This window comes from Poecilia reticulata, linkage group LG1, assembly GCF_000633615.1.
Source record: "Poecilia reticulata strain Guanapo linkage group LG1, Guppy_female_1.0+MT, whole genome shotgun sequence".
NCBI classification, from domain to species: domain Eukaryota; kingdom Metazoa; phylum Chordata; class Actinopteri; order Cyprinodontiformes; family Poeciliidae; genus Poecilia; species Poecilia reticulata.
This window is the reverse complement of record NC_024331.1, coordinates 29,025,343-29,044,292: the sequence shown is the minus strand read 5'-3', so window position 1 is coordinate 29,044,292 and position 18,950 is coordinate 29,025,343. Positions and strand designations below refer to the sequence as shown.

The following is an 18,950-nucleotide window of genomic DNA, read 5'->3' as shown; positions in this document are numbered from 1 at the left end:
ACAAAATCAAAACATGTTTCTGTCATGCTATAATGCAAATGAGCACATTTATAAATGAAAAAGCAACACAAAATATGTGTATTTATAATAGGACATTATTTTCCAACATTTTATGTCAGCTGCTGTTGGTCCCTCCTACCTAATAATCTTAAACAACCATCTCCAAATTAAGCACCTGATTTTATGTTTTCAAATTTAGTCAGTACAAATTATAATCACAATTTATGTTAAAGCTGGTGGCTACCCAGGTGAAAAAAAAGTATACTTTAGTATACTAAATTTTAATGGGTTATCAGTTTAAATATAAGTATATATACTTATATAAGTATATACACTTATATTTAAACTGATGCATTAAATTCAGCGAGGGCTTTTATTTTTCTCAGAAGTTAACTTGAACTACACTTGATGGGTTTTCCCTCTTTCATCACCATAAGATGTTAATATAAACACAGCCAAAAGATCAGTGTCGTTTTTTTCTGGTGTTTTCTTATKTTTTATTTTTACTCATTAATGGATATGACKTCAAATGTAAGTGAGYAACATTAATCAAAACAAATTCAAATGAAAGTAAAGTTCAGGTTTTGTAAACAATTTAAAGGACAAATTATACAAATTGTAATTACATCAATAGATGTAAATGTAACTAATTACTTTCCACCCTGTATGGCAGAATATATATATTTTTCACATTGTGAAGTGTTTCTAATTTCTGTGTTATCCATACAGGTACGCAACAGTAAAATATTAATGTTTTTATTTGTTTTGGTTCGCACAATGAGGCACAGATGATTTTCGTCATAGTACCGGCAATAATTTAAAACTACTTTCATTACCACTGTTATTATTACTAAATACATTAAGCTTCATAAATATGAAGTTCATAACTTCCAACAACCTACTTTAAGTATTTCTAGATGTGATTTTTTTTTTTGTCCATTTTAATTTCCAAGAATTTCTACAAAAACATATTCTTCTCTGCTTGTGTCTGGCTCTTTAAGTAAATATCTGGTGTAATGCAGATTAAAAAAAAAAATTTCTGCTGTTCTTTCACCCAGATCCACACCTGTTTATCTATGGGTATAGCTGTTGGCTTGGGGAAGATGCAACTCTCCAGGGTCAAGAAGTCTTGCATTCGTGTCCTAAAAAACCTGGACTCCGCCACTAACTTCAGCTCTGGTCTCCACCAAAACTTCACAGAAGTGTCAGGAGGAAATGGTTGGTTGGGGGAGTTTTCAATTTTCCAAAATGATTCCATAGACTACATGAACTGGCTAAAGAGCCTGAAAGAATATCCAGATGTTGTTTCACACTCCCTTCGACCTCTCTATGAGCTCGTGCCAAACGAACTTCAAAAGGCAGCAGTGAAAGATGCTGTTGAGCAGTATTTGAAGGACAATGCTGTGAAGAAATCACCCAAAGAACCACACTGTGAGGGCAAAACCCCTAATGTGGCATCTAACTGCTGCCCTCTGCACGCCTCATGGGGAACTCTATCAGTGACCATTGTTCGAGGCTGGGATCTAAACGGAGATACTGGACAAACTGATGGGTGGGTTGATGCAAAGTTAAAAAAACAAAGATCGTATGTAACCTGATGAGCACACCATTTAAATGGCTCCTCTTTTGTTCACAGCTATGTCAAGATGTACTATGGTTCCACACAACACAGTACCAAAATCATCGAGTCCAATAATCCTCAGTGGGACGCTGAGTTTAATTTGGGCAAGGTCAGTAAATGTTGTCATCACAGATTAGCTGAAAAGCTCAACAACAGACAAACTGATCCATTTACGCTGCTGATGCAGCAGAATTTATAGAGTTAATACCAGCATCTATTTTTGCAAAAATAAACATTAATTTACCAGCAGTGTGGAGAATTTATTCTTTGGTGCCACCAAAACTATTTGTTAGCAAACATTTCATATTGGGTCAAATATGATTTAATATCAGAAATGTGTTGTAGTTTCCATTTCAGCTAGATGATGTTAAATTATTGATCATGAACTAATCTGTCCTTCAACTTGTTACTTGCATCAGACAGCAGCCACAATAACAAGAAAAGAGAACCTCCCTTTAGGCTCGACTCGTTCTTGTTTCGGTTCTCTCAGAACCAACCTGGGTGTCTGTGGACATGCGGCTCCCACACTCACTGCTCTGCTTAACCTGTTGATGAGTCAGGAAGTGCTGATCCTCTCTTATTGCTTTTACAAATCAATCATGAGCATAAAAACTTGGCTGACCAAACAACAAATGTGCAAATTGAACCTTGAATATCAAAGTAAAAACTTTTTGTCCAATTGTTTTCTCTGTCCTACTGATTGCTTATTTTTTGTTTTTTAAAAACCTGGTTGAAATAAATCAATCAAATCAAATAAGATAAATCAAAGTATACAATGATATGTAATGCAGACAAACAGCATATTGTGTAGGCAAGCTTGGGGAATGGAGAATCAACTCCATCTGTAGATCCAAGCCAGGCTGTAGACTCTTTATGTTTTGGGATACTGGGTCAGCACCTGCATGAAAAAGAATTTGGTTTTACTTGAATAGACCATGCTAATCATGGTGTTTATGATCGAGTACAAATAAAAGTAAAAATAGAAAAAAAATCTGAAAATATTTGAATAGAAACCACTTTAAACATATATTGTGTAAACAGACACAGCCTGGCTGATGTATTTCATATCTTGTGCTGTTGTGTTTTGGCTAACATTACATTGCATTTATCAACTTTTGAGATGCGTAGAAAACAGTTTTATTTTCTATATCAGCTAAATAATTTGACTTTGAATGAGAAAATATGCAACTGAATGATCCTCCATTCAAATTTTCTATTGAAGGTTGACACAAGCCTGGAATTGAAGATTGAGGTTTGGGATAAAGACTGGAAATCCGACGACCTTCTAATACGGTGCGAGAAGTACCTGATCCCTGGCAGTCACACTTTCACGTGCAAAGGACAGTATGGAAACGTTGAGGTTAAATACATGCTGACCTGTGACCCGTATCTGACTGGAGAAAAGTGCAGCCATTATAAACCATCTCCTTTAGAGACAGATGATTGGTGAGTTTTGGGAATGAAAGCATTTCATTTCTTCACATAACATTAACTCACTAAATCTGGTAGAAACTAACAATTTATTCTTAATCGTTTAGTTTTGTTAAAGACCTAGCTAAATGTGTATTTATCATACAATGAAAAATTCAAGATTCTGTGTAACATTTAATCACAAGAAATAGCTATGTTTTAATATATGCAACCAGAAATTGTGTTCCATTAAATGACAATAACATTTTTGAAATTGCTACAAGTTGTTGACTTTGTATATTTTTGATAAATCTTGTATTAGTTGTATGAATTATGTCTTATGTGTGTTACTATAAAAGAGAGAGAGACGTAGTTACGTTACAGGACGTGTCACAAAACTATTTGGTCAAGACCTTCTGTATGCAGCAAAGCGGAGAACCAGGGGACATATTTTTCAACCTGATCATCGTTTCCTTACAGTTTTATGGTTAAAATCAAGAGGTGCTGATTAAATTTAATTGAAATGATCCTTCAACATGTAGTCTTGTTTGAAACAGTGAAGACTTCTCATGAGCCAGAATGTTCAATGTTGTTTTTATTATTATTACATAAAAGGTCCAGGCACCACAGTTTCACAGTTTTCCTTTAGAAGACCTTGACCTTAATCCTTTTGGAAGAAAGGAAGAAAATCATCTTTCCCTTCTGGCTTGTGACAATCTAGAAAAGCAAAAAGGTTTTCCTGCTATTCGTTGACCTAACACTGCACATTAGGATTGCTTGTTTGAAGTTTCTTTCAAATCTGTTATATTGGAATGCATTTTTTACTAAATAAATTAGTAGGATAACTGTATCTCCATCTCTCTAAGTCTTTGGAATAGGCAGCACAAACCACAGCAGCTTCCAGTCCTCTCAGTTCTACCTTTGAGGAAACAGATCTTTATTCTTAAAAACATCCAGCTTCTCTCGCTGTTTGCTCCTATGTCACTTGTGTCCTATATCATCTGTAAAATAACTGTCCTTAAATGTTCAAAACTGATCTAAAGTCAAACAGTCTGCTGCAAGTAATTCAAAAAATAGACAACGTGCATAAAGTAGCTCTTCAAGTTCAACTTCTGTAGCATAAACTTTGGGATATTCTGCAGAAGCCAAAATAATTAAATAATGACGGAGTCCACTGTAACAACCTCGCTCTGAATATGTGAAGCCAAAGCAGCTATAGGAGTCCAAGAGGCTTAAATTGGGTTAAAAAAAACAGAATATAGAGTTGACTGATGGTAAATGAGTGAAAATTTCTCTGACCCTCCAGTAGGGCTGGGCGATGAAGCTTAAAAATAAAAAAAAATTTGTACTAGATCCCATGTTAATCCATTTGTTTCTTCTTGCTCTTTTGTAAAAAAAACAAAACAAAAAAAACAAAAAAAAAATTTAGAAATGAGAGAAAATAATTTCAAAAAGTGGCTTTTATATCAATCAATTGCATGACAGAGTGTTAGGGCCAGGCTACAAAGATTTTGTTTCATTGAGAATATTGTTGAAATATTAGAAGAATCTGCAATTTTACTAGGAAAAAAAGTTGTTTTAATGTGAAAAAATAAAACAGTGCATCAAGGTGACTAAAGATAGAAAACAAGTATTCCACCAAAAACTCAGAATTTCTGAAAATAATCTCAGAAATCTTCTAGGAAAAAAGTCCAAAAGTCAAAAATTAAATTAGAAAATTAGAAGAAAGAACATTTCTGAGATTAATCAAAAAAATTTTTTCGGTGGAAATGCAATTGGTTTTTTTCTCCCTACCATGGCTCAATACACCATTGTAAAAAAAGCTTAAAGTTATCAAGACCTAATGTTAACACGATCGATTCAGTCTTGCTACTTGTAATTTCATGCTAACATGTTAAAAAATCAAGTAAAATTTGTATCAAATCACTTCCCCTTTTATTTTTTGTGTTGGAGTTTTCATAGAATTATAACTTTATTCTCATAGTATTACGACTATATTGTCATATGACTTTATTCTTGTAATATTATGGCTTTATTCTCATAAATAATAAAAAAACTGACCCAAATACTTTGACATAGATTTGTTCTGAATTCAAAACCCAAAAGATATCAAAGCTGTAAGTCAAGCAAGACTCTGCATGGTAATATGACTGAAATATGAAACCTAAAAGAAACTCAAACATTTGATTCATTGCCCAGCCCTGCCGTCAAGCCGTCATGTTCATCGTGATCTGATACGATACAAGCTGCAAAACATTAGCATAAATGGGAGCCAGAGGACTACCTCGCCCTAATTTTCAAATTCAGCAGCTGAGGCTTTAGGAGGAAAGGAAGTTGCAGGAAGCTACCAAACAGAAGCATAAGAAGTGGAAACATCCAGCAGAGAATTTCGTCCAAGCTGTGGCATAAACACACGCTACTGTAAGAGCACAAAGCTTTGTTGGGGCCCATTAAATCAGGCGTCCGAATTTGGTAAAAGTCAGCAGACTTCAGCTGATTCATGTGAGGAGGAACTCAAACATGAAGTGCAATAAGCAGTATGTGGGTGGGGGCGTCCATCTTGTCCTCAGACATCTGCAGGAACAGGAGAGGAAATTCATCCTGCGAAGCAACAAATGTCACAACGATCCATCCGAGGGTTTTGGGGAGAGAAAAAAAAGAAAAAACCTGAAAAGCTCAACAGCAAAAATCAAAGTCAAGGTTTAGCAGGATGAAAAAAAAAATTTATGTTTTGATTTTGGGAAAACGTTGCCGAGGTGACTCCCATCATCATCGTCATCTGGGCCGGAGCGTCTTCCTCTGTTACCTCTTCTCCTTCAACATCAGGCGGAAGTTGTGCAGCTGACATATACTGGTGGACAACCTGTGACAGCAAAGAAAGATTACACTGAGCATGCTCCAACTGGACCGTTTAGCTTACACAGCAACGGTTGCTGTGGGAACCTACCTGCCGAAGGCGTTCATTAAAGCCACTATTTCCTGCCGACTGAGCTGGAAGCCCTTCGACGGGTTGTGTTCTGATAAGCTCTGGATCTCCTTTTCAGAGAAGAGGATCTTCAGAGCCGTGCCCAGACCCTGAGTCTGCACGCAACAGAAAGCTGGTTAAGTTGGCAGAAAAGAAAAACTTTTTACACAGATTAGAAGAAGATTATTGAGGTATCACCAAGGCAACTTGTTTCTACAACCTAAACTCCAGAAAACTTAAAAGTGAAAAATAAAAGACGTTCCAACCACATGAACCAATATTCACAGCAGAACATAAAGAGCATAATAAATGTTTCAACTGAAAACCTTTATAATACTTTACACTCGGGCTGGATGATTAAACAATAAAATCAATACCACAATGGAGTATTAGGGCCAGGCTAAAAAATAAATAAATAAAAACGGGAAATAAGTCATACTATTACATGATATTTTTGAATTTATGCTCATATTACTACGACTTTAGTCATGTATTACTTTGACTTTATTCTCACAATGTTATGAGTTTATTCTGAAAATACTTTTGACTTTATTCTCCAACAACAAAATGTAAATTTATTAATTTATTTCTTTTACCCTGGCCTTAATAGTCCGTCATACTATACACACGTGATCAATATGAATAGAAAATACGTCCGATAGAATTTTACTGAACTCTGATCCAGAACCGCACAGCATTCTGGGGGATGTAGGCAGAGGAAAGGCTTTAGCTTCACAACCTCTCTGGTGGCATCAACTCACTCACTTATTTGTTACCTAGCAACAACGTAATGAGTAGAGAGAGAGAGACTGACCTGCAGCTTTCCCCAGAGCCGACACTTACTGCAGCCCACGCAGTCCATAATCCGGGAAATGTTTTTGAAATGGAGCCGGAATTCCTCCTGAATGACAGAAAAGGAGGCACGGATGTTCAGAGTTAATTTATTAAGCTGGATTTATTGGTAAATTTACTTATATTGTCATTTTCTACTCACATCAACCGTTCAACATGACTTTTAAAAAAAGTATTGTTCACCTAGACGACCTCACAATGCTCACATGATCACATAAAGATGCAAAACTCTGCAGGCAAGTCTGGGTTAAGTCACTTCTCAAGAACATTACATATGGAGGGTGAAGGGGGTTATGAATGGAGCTGCCTTTTGCTCCTCTGAACTATCAAACATAATCCCGTTACGACTAAGATCTTCCTGGGGGATTGTAGCTGCCTGCCCAGGTCGACCGTCATGGCCCACTACCGTCAGGATAAAGGACTTTTAGCGTTATTCTCTGGCAAGGAGAGTTGCTATTCTCTTGACTCATCACAACTGAAGTTGCTTTTCAAACCAAATTTACGACTAACAAACATGCAAACTTATTTACTTCTATAATTAATGCAGCGTTAAGTCTCACCTTTAAAGTCTTGGCCTCTATTTTGTGTCCGGCAAACATGGACTTTTCATCAAAGTGCATTGGGAAACTTCTGGAAGAGAAAAAAACCAACACATGTAAAAACAGGCTCCCAATATCTAAAGCAGGGGTCACCAACTCCAGTCCTCGAGGGGCTACCGTCCTGCAACTTTTAGATGCGTCTCTGCTCAAACACACCTGGATCAAATAAACTGCTCATGTCCAGGATATTGCAGAGAGGAATGAATGCTGGTGAGGAAATTCAGACATTTTGGAGCAGAGGTGAATCTAAAAGTTGCAGGATGGTAGCCCTTGAGGACTGGAGTTGGTGACCCCTGATCTAAAGCAACACCAATTATTTTAGTTATTGATTAATCTATGGATTATTCTGACAGTTGGATAATCTGTAGATTATAAAAATTGAACAATAAAATTTCTCATTTAGCCCTTTTTATACAGCTCTAAAAATAGATTCATAAAAAAATTATTCCTTCTAAGTAAGAAAATAAACATTTTATTACTTAAAATGCAGTGATGTAGCGTTTGTAACAAAGGACACATTTGCAGCTAAAAAGATCAGCCATTTCTGCTCGACATAACATCAACACAGTGTAGAGCTGATTTGGAAATATTTTTTTAGACTAATGGATTAATAATTGGATAGCAAAAGGTGCCTAATAGTATTTTTTAAAGGAAATTGGACCGTGTGAAGCTAAAACTAGGTCACTTGAGGTATTTTGTGTAGAACATATTCACAGAAAAAACTTTTTATCTTAAATGCAAGATGTCAAAATTTTTTATACATGTTCAGCTTACTACAGCTTTGATGGTGGTGTTCTATCAACAAATTATATTTTTTTATAGTTTATCTGCTCCAGTTTAGCTGATTCATCACAATTAATCATTTCAGCCCTAATCTGCAGCTTCTAAAGAGGATGCAAGTTGAGAAAATTAGCAGCCTTATGCCAATAATTACCAGCACGTCTGCATGAGATTCCACAAATAATGCACGTTGGTATCAAAGCTAGTGGAAAGTCTGTGGCGATTTCTTACTTGATCTCATTAAAAATCTGCAGCAGCAGCTCTTTGGTTTCTCCGTCCTCCTCAGAGCTTCCAGTGTACAGGTTGACGATCGCTCGCTCAAAGTATGGCGCCACCTTGGAGAGAGCGCGCAGCTCTATGAGGTACAGGAAGTAGAGGTTCTTCAGCCGCCTCGTGCCCTCGCCCTTCGTCTCCGCCGTGTCGAAGCGGCGGCGAAACTCCTGGATGTTTGGGCCCCACGCCGGGCGGCCCCAGCCCTCTGACATCACAGACAGAAACCCCTCCATTTCAAGATTATTATACTTAACCAAAACTAACGAAATAACAAAAAATGAAATGGAGAAAACATTTCATTAACTGAAATAATTTAGGGGGAAAAACTACAACTAATTGGAACTATAACATGTTTATAAAACTAAAACTTACTGAAATTACAGACATAATATTCTTCTGTTTTGTGTTTATCAATCAATTTATTAGCTTTCGAACTGATGTGAAACAGATTTTTTTCCCCACACAAGCAGTTTACGTCAACTGTAAACTTTACGGCATCCCATAATCCTCCTGGCAACATTTATGCTAGTGTGCAAAATGGCGACAACAAAATTTGAGAGTAAACACCAGTTGGTTATCGTTCGACAATAACTGACTAGACTTTTTTTAAAACGGTGTCTTCTGTTGAGTGTTCATTAACCAATCGATAGAAACATAATCACAATACAATATTTTGACCTTCAAGAATTCTGCACCTAAACTAAAACTAAACTATATTTAACTACTAAAAACTAGCAATCACAGTAGAGTGTAATAACTGAATTACACAAAAACTCACAACAAAATAAAGATAAACCACAATGAAAAATCCAAAACTATTATAACCATGCCCCATATAATTAGTTGGCATTCATAACATGAATCTGCTAAGAAAGTCTATTCTTGGGAAACAAAAAGAGGGAAATAAATGATTGTGAATGTTGTGGATTATGACTGGATTTAGTGTTTTAGAGTGTGTCTATGTTCATACCGTCCAGCAAGAACTCTGCACACAGGTGGATGTTGATGCTGCTGTGGAGGCCCGAGATAAGTCGGTAGAAAACTCTTTTTTCCAAACACAAGCCTGGACAGAAAGAGCGCTTGTTAAGTTTCATCAAACTGCAAACACCAAAACTATGTGGGATTAAATTCAAACCAACTGACCATCTAAATTAGCTTCTCTCTGCCTACTGCGTTATAAATGATCATAGCAGAAATGTGATTGTGAATCTTTTTAGCTTCCAGATTGATGAAGTGACTCATGGAAAATGCTCTCAGGGACATGACTGTTAGCTTTTGGCAGAAGTTGGCAGCTAAAAATTGTACTCCAGTAAAAGTAGAACCACTTCAATCTATCTTTATTCTAGCAAAAGTTAAAAGTCGCCATCCAAGAAATTACTCAAGTAAAAGTAAAAAAATATTTGGTAAAAGGTAACTGACCAAAACACTTAACATTCAAAAATTACATAATAAAATACATCAAAATTTAAAGTTATGTGGAAATTTGGGTATTTTAAAGATCAAAATTAAAATAATTCATATAGATAACATAATTACAAAACCAAGCAAAATAAAAATGTTTCCAAATCTGTTTCTTTCAATATAAAATTTACAAAACTTTAACAAAAACTGCAGGTGTGTGTGATGATTGTCCTTCTTTCGGTGAAGAGAATCCAGATATTTTACTCAAATAAGAATAAAATTACTCTAGCAAAATTAAAATGTGGCAATGTGAATCAAATAAAAATACTAGAATTAAATGAACTCACCTTCCAGCCACTTGTAAAAGCCTTCCCCTGTGGCATCCGAAACAGAAGAAAAGATGCTTAATCTGAGTTCACAATTAAAAATGACGTCTTGTGCAGCCAGTTGTTTCACTCACCATCATCGTCTCCTGAAAACAGAGCAATAAAGAAAAGAAATTTACATTAATTTCATTAAAATAATAAAATTTAATGAGGAGTGTTTTGTTTTGTGGTGGCTGTTTTACCCCCATGATGCATTCATGTCAAAACGTACATTAGATTACTAATGTACGAACAAACTACTGGGATTTTTCAGTCCAATCCAACTACCATCCCTAACTCTTGTATGCATACTGTTACTAAATACAATTTGTCAAATAATAAAATCTAATTTTAATCACCTTTAATCAAAACCCCAGTATAAACAAATTATAAACCCTGGGCTGACTCTTATGCATTACTCTCACTGAGATCTTTGATTTTACCCACTGCTGCCCCCTGCTGGTTTTCCTGCTGAAGTGTTTTTTTTACTTGTCTCTGACCAGAACAGGGAAATTGGAAGTCACTGAATAACTCTGAACATCTGATATGTGTGCTGATTTTCTGTTTATGTTGAACACAATATGTTTCCTCAGTAAAGGCAGCTCTAAATTTGTTAAAATGACCACCAATTTTCAGTATTCATAAGGCTAGAGATTCTGCTCCAGTCTCAAATGAACATGGTTTCTGTGCTGTCCATGGTGCTGAACTGGACTTTTCTCTAAATCAAGTAAAAAGCTAAATATTATTTTTGTGCTGCTCATGGTGGCAGAATGTAAGAGCAGCTCTGTTACATTAGTTCTAATAATTTTCTAGACATTTTTTTTTTTAGCTTTGGACAGTTATTCTCTTTGGTTCTGAATTCTGTGCAGCTGGAAGGATTTTTGCTCACATTTTCTTTTACTTTTATTTTTGAACAGTTGTGATGCGTAACCATTTACTACTCGGTGCATCTGGTTACAAATAAAAACAAAAGTTGTGTTGGACATTATTATTGTTTAGTTTTCTTTCTAATGGGTCCTTCATGATATTACTGAATCTCTCTTAGTGTCACTTTAATCTTTAAATTGTATGTTTGCTCTTTATGGACCTGGCAGCGTTTCATTAAACTGGTTTTTAGTTTGCATCCACTCTTCTTGTTTTCTTGGTTTTTGTTTTTGTTTTAGAGTTTTAAGAAAGACCAACGTTAACCAATCTCTGACGCTGTGTGAGATTCCTTCCTGTCTCAAACGCTCCATCAACATCCTGGTCCCCACAAAGCGCTCCGTTACAGGACTGAATTACTCCAGACCCGCCACACGGTTGGCTGTGGTCATGGAGTCCTTTGAGCGACTGGTTCTGACGTTACAGGCCCCCTGCAGGGTCCCTTGCAGTTTCAATACAATTCAACAGTTAATCAGATGATGCAGGTTTACACTTCATCCTGCACCATCACCACTATCCAGGCACTTCAGCCTGAATGTGACCTAGCATGTTTTTGTTTTTGTCCATTCATGTAACTGAGTTTGACTTCATGAATCAACAAAATAAGTTGGTTCTTTCTTTTTCTTTTTTTTATTGAATGTTCTGCCCGTGTCCATCAGGTGATTTTAAACCCAGTTTCCTAGTTTTTTGGGGGTTTTGCCTTCCACTACAAACCCTTAGACTTGACTTACCTCTACTGGGAGCCAAAGGGTTCAGAGGTCGGTACACTGATCTGGGTCTGCCACAGAAAAGCAAACATTTATTAAACACACACAGACAAATGAGAAAAACCTTGTTTTGTTGTCAAACATCAAGCTCACTTTAGATGCACCCCTGTGGCTCTTAACTTGTTTAATAACTGAGCAATATTTTAAAATGTAACATTGCCACCAGAAAATTGCATTTATTGTGCACCCATTTTTTTTGGATGCACTAGGATGCAAACTACATTGAAAGAAATGTCTTAAATTTGGGAACAAAATTGTAATTTTTGCTCTGTAATTTTAAAATCTAAGCAGGTTTCATATGTTATGCGTTATAAAAACAAGTCATTTGGTTTTAAAGTCTTGTTACGTTTGTGGCTCTAAGCAAATAGCAAAAATAGCTCTTGGGATTGTAAAGTTTTCAGACCCCTGATCTAGCAGATTTGTTTTCTGAAGCTAAAATTCAGCATGAACCCTGAATGAAATGTGACGGCGCTAATGTTTGACTGGTCTCACTTGAAGCAGTTTTCCTCATAGATGCTGTTCCAAACCCTCCATGCAGAAGCCCCTTTATAGCCGGTGTATCGCTCTGGATTCAGCAGCAGATCCACATACTCTGCATCTGGAGAGGTTTCATCTGAAATAATCCATACATAGTAATATATAAATGTTTTGTGGTTCTTATTTCTCCCACCAATAAAGACTTTTTTGCTACAAACATTACGCCCTTTCACAGCTAACTACTTCCACATACTTTCAGCTAGAAATGGCATTCAAACTTTAAAATATAGTCATATTCCTCAACTACTTTTGTTTATTTCAGCTTTTTCATATCTTTTGCAGATTTCATATTAGACACATATATTACACATATTAGCGTCAACAGAATTATTTCTGTTTGCTGAACATCTTAGTGATGAGAGACAGAATATGTCAGAAATTATTTATTAATATCTTCATTAAATCATAGGTGAGAATAAGAAGGATTTTACCGTCTAGCTCACAAAAGTGATCCTGAGCATCATCGTGTCTCGCCCAATCAGCGAAGGCCTCTTTGCTCTGGTTACTGTAACAAAGAAAAACTTAAAATGAATGAAAAGAGAACAAGTGAATGCATCGATCATTAAAGATCCCAAATGTTCAACCAGTGAAAACAGAAACGAGACGCTTTGATGAGCCGAACGTCATTAAGATCAGAGCTGAACCCGAAACATGTTGGAACATTTAAAGTAGGTTACCCAATATCCCCATTAGGGCTGAATGATTAATCACATTACTCTTGATGAATCAATTATTGAAATTGCTAACTGAACTATACAGACTTAAAAAAGGCAATTTGCTGGGAAAAATATATACTCAGAGCAGTAATTAAGTCCAAACTGTACAAAATATATTTACATTTTGCATTTATGATGAGAAAAAAAAACCCATTGTAAATATGTTTTACACGAAACTCCTCAAGTTGAATTGTTTTTAGCTTCACCCAGTTCAAATTTACTAAAGGAATGTCATGTTATTGTATTATAAGAAATATCAATTTACTTATTTAAAAATGGAATTGGTTTGTTTATTTACATATTTGAATGTATTGCCAATATTGTATAGAAAACTTAAGTAGTTTAGTGAAAAATTTGAAGAATGTGGCCAATTTATACTATTAATCATCAGAATAATCAGATGAATAGATTAATCGATAACTAAAATAATCACTAGTTGCAGCCATATTGGCTTGTAAAGGACGCAGACATGAGAAACTAGCTGTTAGTCTTCTATTGTTTGAGGATGATTTCCGTTTTCTATAAACTCACTGCCATCTGGCATCAGTTAAAGGAAGTAATACTAACAATATCACAACGCTACACTTAAAAAGGTCATTGTTCAGTTTTAGGGAGCGCTAGCTGTATCAGGGTCCAGGAGACGCAGGTACTTGTTTAGCCTGCTTCTAAAATCCCTTTGCATTTTGAAAACGGGGTACATCTCCAGCAGGAGTCTGACCCCTGACCCGCAGCAAACAGAGGTGGGTCAAGGTGCGTGATCTGACCTCAGGGTGCTGTTGATGGCGCCGAGCTTATTGGCCTGCTCACACTCAGTCTCGTCCGACATTGTGTTGGCTGCCTGGGAGTACTGGACACACACAAGGTGGTAGCATGTGTTTAGCATGAGCTAACAAGCAGAATTACAACGCCTTTAAGTAATCACAAACTGTTTCAGCCTGTGAGTAATTTCTATTTCACAAAAAAAGAAAAAAAATTTTTTTGACTTTCAGCTGTTTTGCCTGGACAAACAGTCAAGACTTGAATTTTAATATCCCACCCCTTTTCAAGAATTTAGAGAATGAATCGTTTTCCACCATTATAAAAACTAACAGCTGTGATAATAAGGCTGAAACAAGCAGTCTATAAATATTTATATGACTTTTCTTTGAGGCCCATCATGAACACTTTCATTTGCTCGATTTAGGTTTTGTGAGAAGAGAAAGTGAAGACGGCAACTTCACATTTTCTTTTTCATTTCTTCCTACAAGAAGAAACCTGGAAATTCGGGGTCACCAACGGCAGTTTTCCAGCCAGTCGTCAATCTGTCGATGTTTAAAAACCCTGACATTCAAATTTGCCCAGTGCTGATTTTTTTTGTCTGAAAAGTTGACAACTTAGCAACTTTGTTGCCAAGTTATAAAAACTTAGCAACTTACCTGTTGTTGCTGTTGCTAAGTTGTCAACAGTGGGGTTGGTTACGATTGTCAACTTGCGCAGGTGCAGATGTGACTTTGTTAAACAAATTAAATGAAATTAAGAAAATCAGGGTCGATCTAAAAGTTTCCTCAGGCTTTTTTGTTCTCTAGAATCGGTGTGGTTCATTACAATTAAAACAGCCGAATCAGACGGATAAACTCTGCACCCGGTTGTAATTAGAAATTTATTTTAAGAGGTTTTCTTACCTTGTTGTAATTTCCAGACTTAATGCCAATAGGAACTTTACTCTGCAAAACCAACATCAACAAAGTCAGCACCATATTTTGTATTTTATTTATTAATTTATTTCAAAAGACAAAACCAAACAAGCAACCATCTGAACATGAGAAAAGATCAGCATACATAACCAAGAACACAATAATTTGCTTGTCTCTACTTTTTTGTTTGAAAAGGAGTAAGAAGAATTAATTCTTCCCCTTATCTCAATTTAATAAAATATATCCCTTACCAACTCTAATTATGAAAAATTTGTAATTAAAAACATTACTAAACTTCAGCAGATCAACTGAAAATTGCATGTAGTGATAACTTATAGTGGTATAAGTTTCCAGTTCATCTGACTGAATCTGTGATGCGAGTGTGGGTGAACTCTGACCTCTGGGCAGGGCTCCACATGGCAGTCTTTGATGGAGCAATGTCCATCATCGGGCCAGAAAGGACATGGACGCTTCAGGTTCACCTGGGAAAAAGCAAACATGGAGTCACTGCGTCTAAAAGACATTCTGGTGATCACGATGGCTTCCCAGATAGAAGTCAAGACTCACTTAACTCTACAAGTACTCGACGCTTGGTTGGATATATAAACAGACTCAATGTGCAGAAATGACATGGAGGCTCTTTGTTTTTTGAAAAACAAGAAAAACATGGAGGTTGGTATGGAATTACAAAAGACAGAAAATATTTTTTTTAAATGGCTTTTATTTCAGTCATCCCCTTGTATTGGGGCCAGACTACAATATTGGTTGTTTAATTATGACAACACAGTCATAACAGTAGCAGAATGAAGATGCAATTTTACCAGAACATCTCAAAATGATGAGAAAAAAAGTCATTTTGAAGAAAAAAGGTTTCTGTAGTTATTGAGATCTAACTTCAGCAGCTCTGCGGTTCTTTTTTTTTTTTTTTAATATTCAGCCGTTTGCTCAATTGTTTCAAAGTCCTGCTGCTGATAACAATTTGATGCTGATGTGTTAACATTTTTTCCTCATCTGTAAAACAGATACCAGAGTATAACTTCAAAAGATGCTCAACACACAGTTGATTTTTTGTTGTTTTTTTATGCAGGAGTTTTTGTAAAATTATTACATTCTCCCAATATTACAACTTTATTCTGGTAACAATAAACTCATTATTCTTGCATTATTTTAAAACACGCTTGTCGAGTAAGATGATAGGCTTCACTCTTAACCATGGAATCCCAAAGAGCGCATTAGCGAGAAAAAACTAGATTTTTGAAAACTTGCATCTTGAAAAACAAAAACTTTGATTAATCGATTTATCCTGAATGACAGACATACTTTTACCTTTGTTTGAATTAGTATGCTCCCACTTATGTTAATGCTATCACAACTGGATTTTCTCACTCTTTGACAATAAATTATATTTCTCTTCTATTTTATTAGTGATAAAACAAAACAAATGTGATTTCAAAGCCCATGGAAATGCAAAACACAACCTCTAAGCTCTTAGGACGTAAACCTTTAAAAAAAAGAAACAACTTTTTATTCCAGTGACGAATGTAACGCCTTCCCTTGATTAAATTTATTTCTACCTCCTGGATAATGTTTATAGCTCTGAATATAAATTACTCTGATTTATAATCCGCTTACCTTGTAGTATCTGAAGTAATCTCTCTCTGCCAGTTTCTTGATGCGAGGATAAATCTTGAAGTTGTTGAAAACGTCAATGCTTTCAACATCACAGAAGCAGTCATCGAGAACTCCTGTGAGCTAAAGCAGAGCACAAAAAACAAGGCAAATTAGCTGAAACTTCAAGGAGATTTATTTACTTTCTAAACGTATTATTGTTTTTTTTAAGAAAAGTTCATAATAAACTTTAAATCCTAGAACAGTAGGTTGATCAAGGCCCATGAAATGTCATGTCATAAAGCCCCAAACATCTATGAGAATGATAAACTGGAACACAATAGCAAGTGACATATTTAGGAAATAACATGCAACTAAATGAACTGTGAGATTTTAGCATTTGATTTACCAAGAGAAGAGATGGATGAGATATGAGTTGAGTTGTGTTGCAACAGCAGGTTTGACACACAAACCACCACCAGTTCGAACCATCAGTAATAATACTTTCAACACACAAATGTGTTTTCTTATCGGAGCCCAGAAAAACTAAAAGAAATCCCAAACCATTCAATCAAACATGCTAACGCTGAGGTGAGCCTCAACTACAACACAAACCAGAGAACATTAAGATGTCCAGCAAATGTTTAGAGAAGGTTGCAGAGTTTTCTTTCTTATGAAAATCTGCTATAACACACCCAGGTCTGGGTAAACAGGTTGCTTTGTTTCAACAAGGGATTTAACAAACTAGAAAACGATTCATCCAAATTGATGCTTAAATACCTGATTCACTGTTGGAGATTAGAAGAACAAGGCTAAGAACATTGTCTGAAACTTAAGAAACAAAAAAATGCAATAAAATATACCTTGATGAAAATGTTTGCATATGGGATAAATAAATAAAAAAATCTAATACTGAAATTATGAAGATTGATTTTATTTGTACAGGTAAATTATTCAAACCCCTGGAATATCTTAAGTTTAAATTATTTTAATTGAACCACAAAGTAACTTTAAAAAAAATGCGTTTTGACTTTTGTTAAATGTTCTATTAAATCAATTCAAACACTTTATTAATCCCAGAGGGAAATTAAATGTTGTAACTCATTTCATCCACGTTTCTGCAAAGAGTTGCTGTAGATGCCAATGGTTGTAATCAGGAGTTATGTCCTGTAGCAGTCAGTGCAACAGCAAAGCTTAGGAAGCCTCTGATTGAAGAGGCTTCACAACAAGGATGCACAGTGTTTCAAATCATGCAATCTTTCCCAATAATGAAGTAAGTCTCTTTATTAGCATTATAACGATAAGACACTTCTTATAATTATGGACCATTCTTTGAATGTTTTCAATATTTTATCTTTAGGAATGAGCTTAAAGCAGCCATGGCATCACTCAAATTTCTCTATCAAGTCAGGACTTTGACTGGGCCTCTCCAAACCATCAATAATACCTTCTGGTAAAATGAAAAAAATAACATTTGACCTAACTCTTTAAGAGGCACCAATTTACAACAACCATCAGTTTTTATTCAGAATTAAAAATGCAAATTCATCCTCATAAACATTTCAATTTGATCCTAGTTAAAGTAAAATGCAGTCAAATTCAGTTTGTAATACAAATGACGGCTTAAAAAATGGCAATCTATCTTCCGGAGAGAGCACGTTTTAAAAAGCAGAAAAGAACAACTCGGTTTCAACACACAGAAACTTCCAGAAACCCTGAAGTGATCAACATGTGGTTTAAGTGGAGAAAACACAGAAGAGCTGTCTTTTTATAGTGATGAAACTAAGAGAGAAACAGAGAAAAACCGATAAGGTCTAAGGAAGTGGTACGATTTCTAAGATGATGAAATACATTTTTGTATTTTGTACTTTTGAGAAGTGAATGAAAGATATCCTAGAAATCGGCTACATATTGTATGTAAGGGCATTTCCTGATCAAACAGCAAGAAAGTTCCTCCTTAGATGGTCTAGTACAAATATGACAAACCATGTTTTAATTCTATATAAATGCAATTTTTTTTTATGCACGGAGAAAAACTTTTACAGAATCATTTGAATTAGTTTCACAATTATCTTCAGATTTATGACAAGATGTACCGGAAATTTAAAGTTTGAGGTGTTTACCATGAAAAATGTGTAATGGCTCCTCAAATAAATAAATAATTAAAAAACTGAAACATATTTTTCCACAAATACACAGAAGCATTTCTAAACAGCCAAATTTGTGAACATATTTTACTTCTGAGATATCAAGATATAAACCCCTGAACAAAATCAAAGCGTAACATTTTTCAGTTAGTTCTCTTTAAAGTGTATATATATATATATATGTGTGTGTGTGTGTGTGTGTGGTCCTGCTGCTGCTCCGTTTACATCAAAAATCAGAAAATGCATATACATTGTTTTTCCCTTAGAAAATAGGTTTTAAGGCAATATAAATAATCATATATATATATATATATA

The 18,950-nt window shown here is 35.5% G+C and overlaps 2 protein-coding genes across 4 annotated transcripts in view; one reads left to right on the top strand and one right to left on the bottom strand.

Moving 5' to 3' along the window:
- Positions 1-3,311, top strand: part of LOC103470916 (perforin-1-like) — a 192,613-nt gene extending 189,302 nt beyond the window's left edge. For 2 of the 3 annotated variants that reach the window (XM_017304978.1, XM_008419635.2), the window contains exons 8-10: positions 1,059-1,552; positions 1,637-1,730; positions 2,844-3,311. In XM_017304978.1, coding sequence (XP_017160467.1) covers positions 1,059-1,552; positions 1,637-1,730; positions 2,844-3,071 — 816 coding nt within the window. In that variant the 3' untranslated portion in view covers positions 3,072-3,311. The remainder of the gene's footprint in view (positions 1-1,058; positions 1,553-1,636; positions 1,731-2,843) is intronic. The other variant, XM_008420391.2, reaches the window with a different exon arrangement.
- Positions 3,312-5,015: 1,704 nt separating this feature from the next.
- ero1b (endoplasmic reticulum oxidoreductase 1 beta) overlaps positions 5,016-18,950 on the bottom strand; it is a 15,998-nt gene continuing 2,063 nt past the window's right edge. The window contains exons 3-17 of the mRNA XM_008419607.1: positions 16,513-16,632; positions 15,279-15,362; positions 14,869-14,910; positions 13,972-14,054; positions 12,923-12,996; positions 12,447-12,567; positions 11,919-11,965; positions 10,362-10,373; positions 10,249-10,275; positions 9,471-9,563; positions 8,459-8,705; positions 7,409-7,478; positions 6,811-6,897; positions 5,979-6,112; positions 5,016-5,894 (exon numbers count right to left, since the gene is read on the bottom strand). Coding sequence (XP_008417829.1) covers positions 5,834-5,894; positions 5,979-6,112; positions 6,811-6,897; positions 7,409-7,478; positions 8,459-8,705; positions 9,471-9,563; positions 10,249-10,275; positions 10,362-10,373; positions 11,919-11,965; positions 12,447-12,567; positions 12,923-12,996; positions 13,972-14,054; positions 14,869-14,910; positions 15,279-15,362; positions 16,513-16,632 — 1,302 coding nt within the window. The 3' untranslated portion in view covers positions 5,016-5,833. The remainder of the gene's footprint in view (positions 5,895-5,978; positions 6,113-6,810; positions 6,898-7,408; positions 7,479-8,458; positions 8,706-9,470; positions 9,564-10,248; positions 10,276-10,361; positions 10,374-11,918; positions 11,966-12,446; positions 12,568-12,922; positions 12,997-13,971; positions 14,055-14,868; positions 14,911-15,278; positions 15,363-16,512; positions 16,633-18,950) is intronic.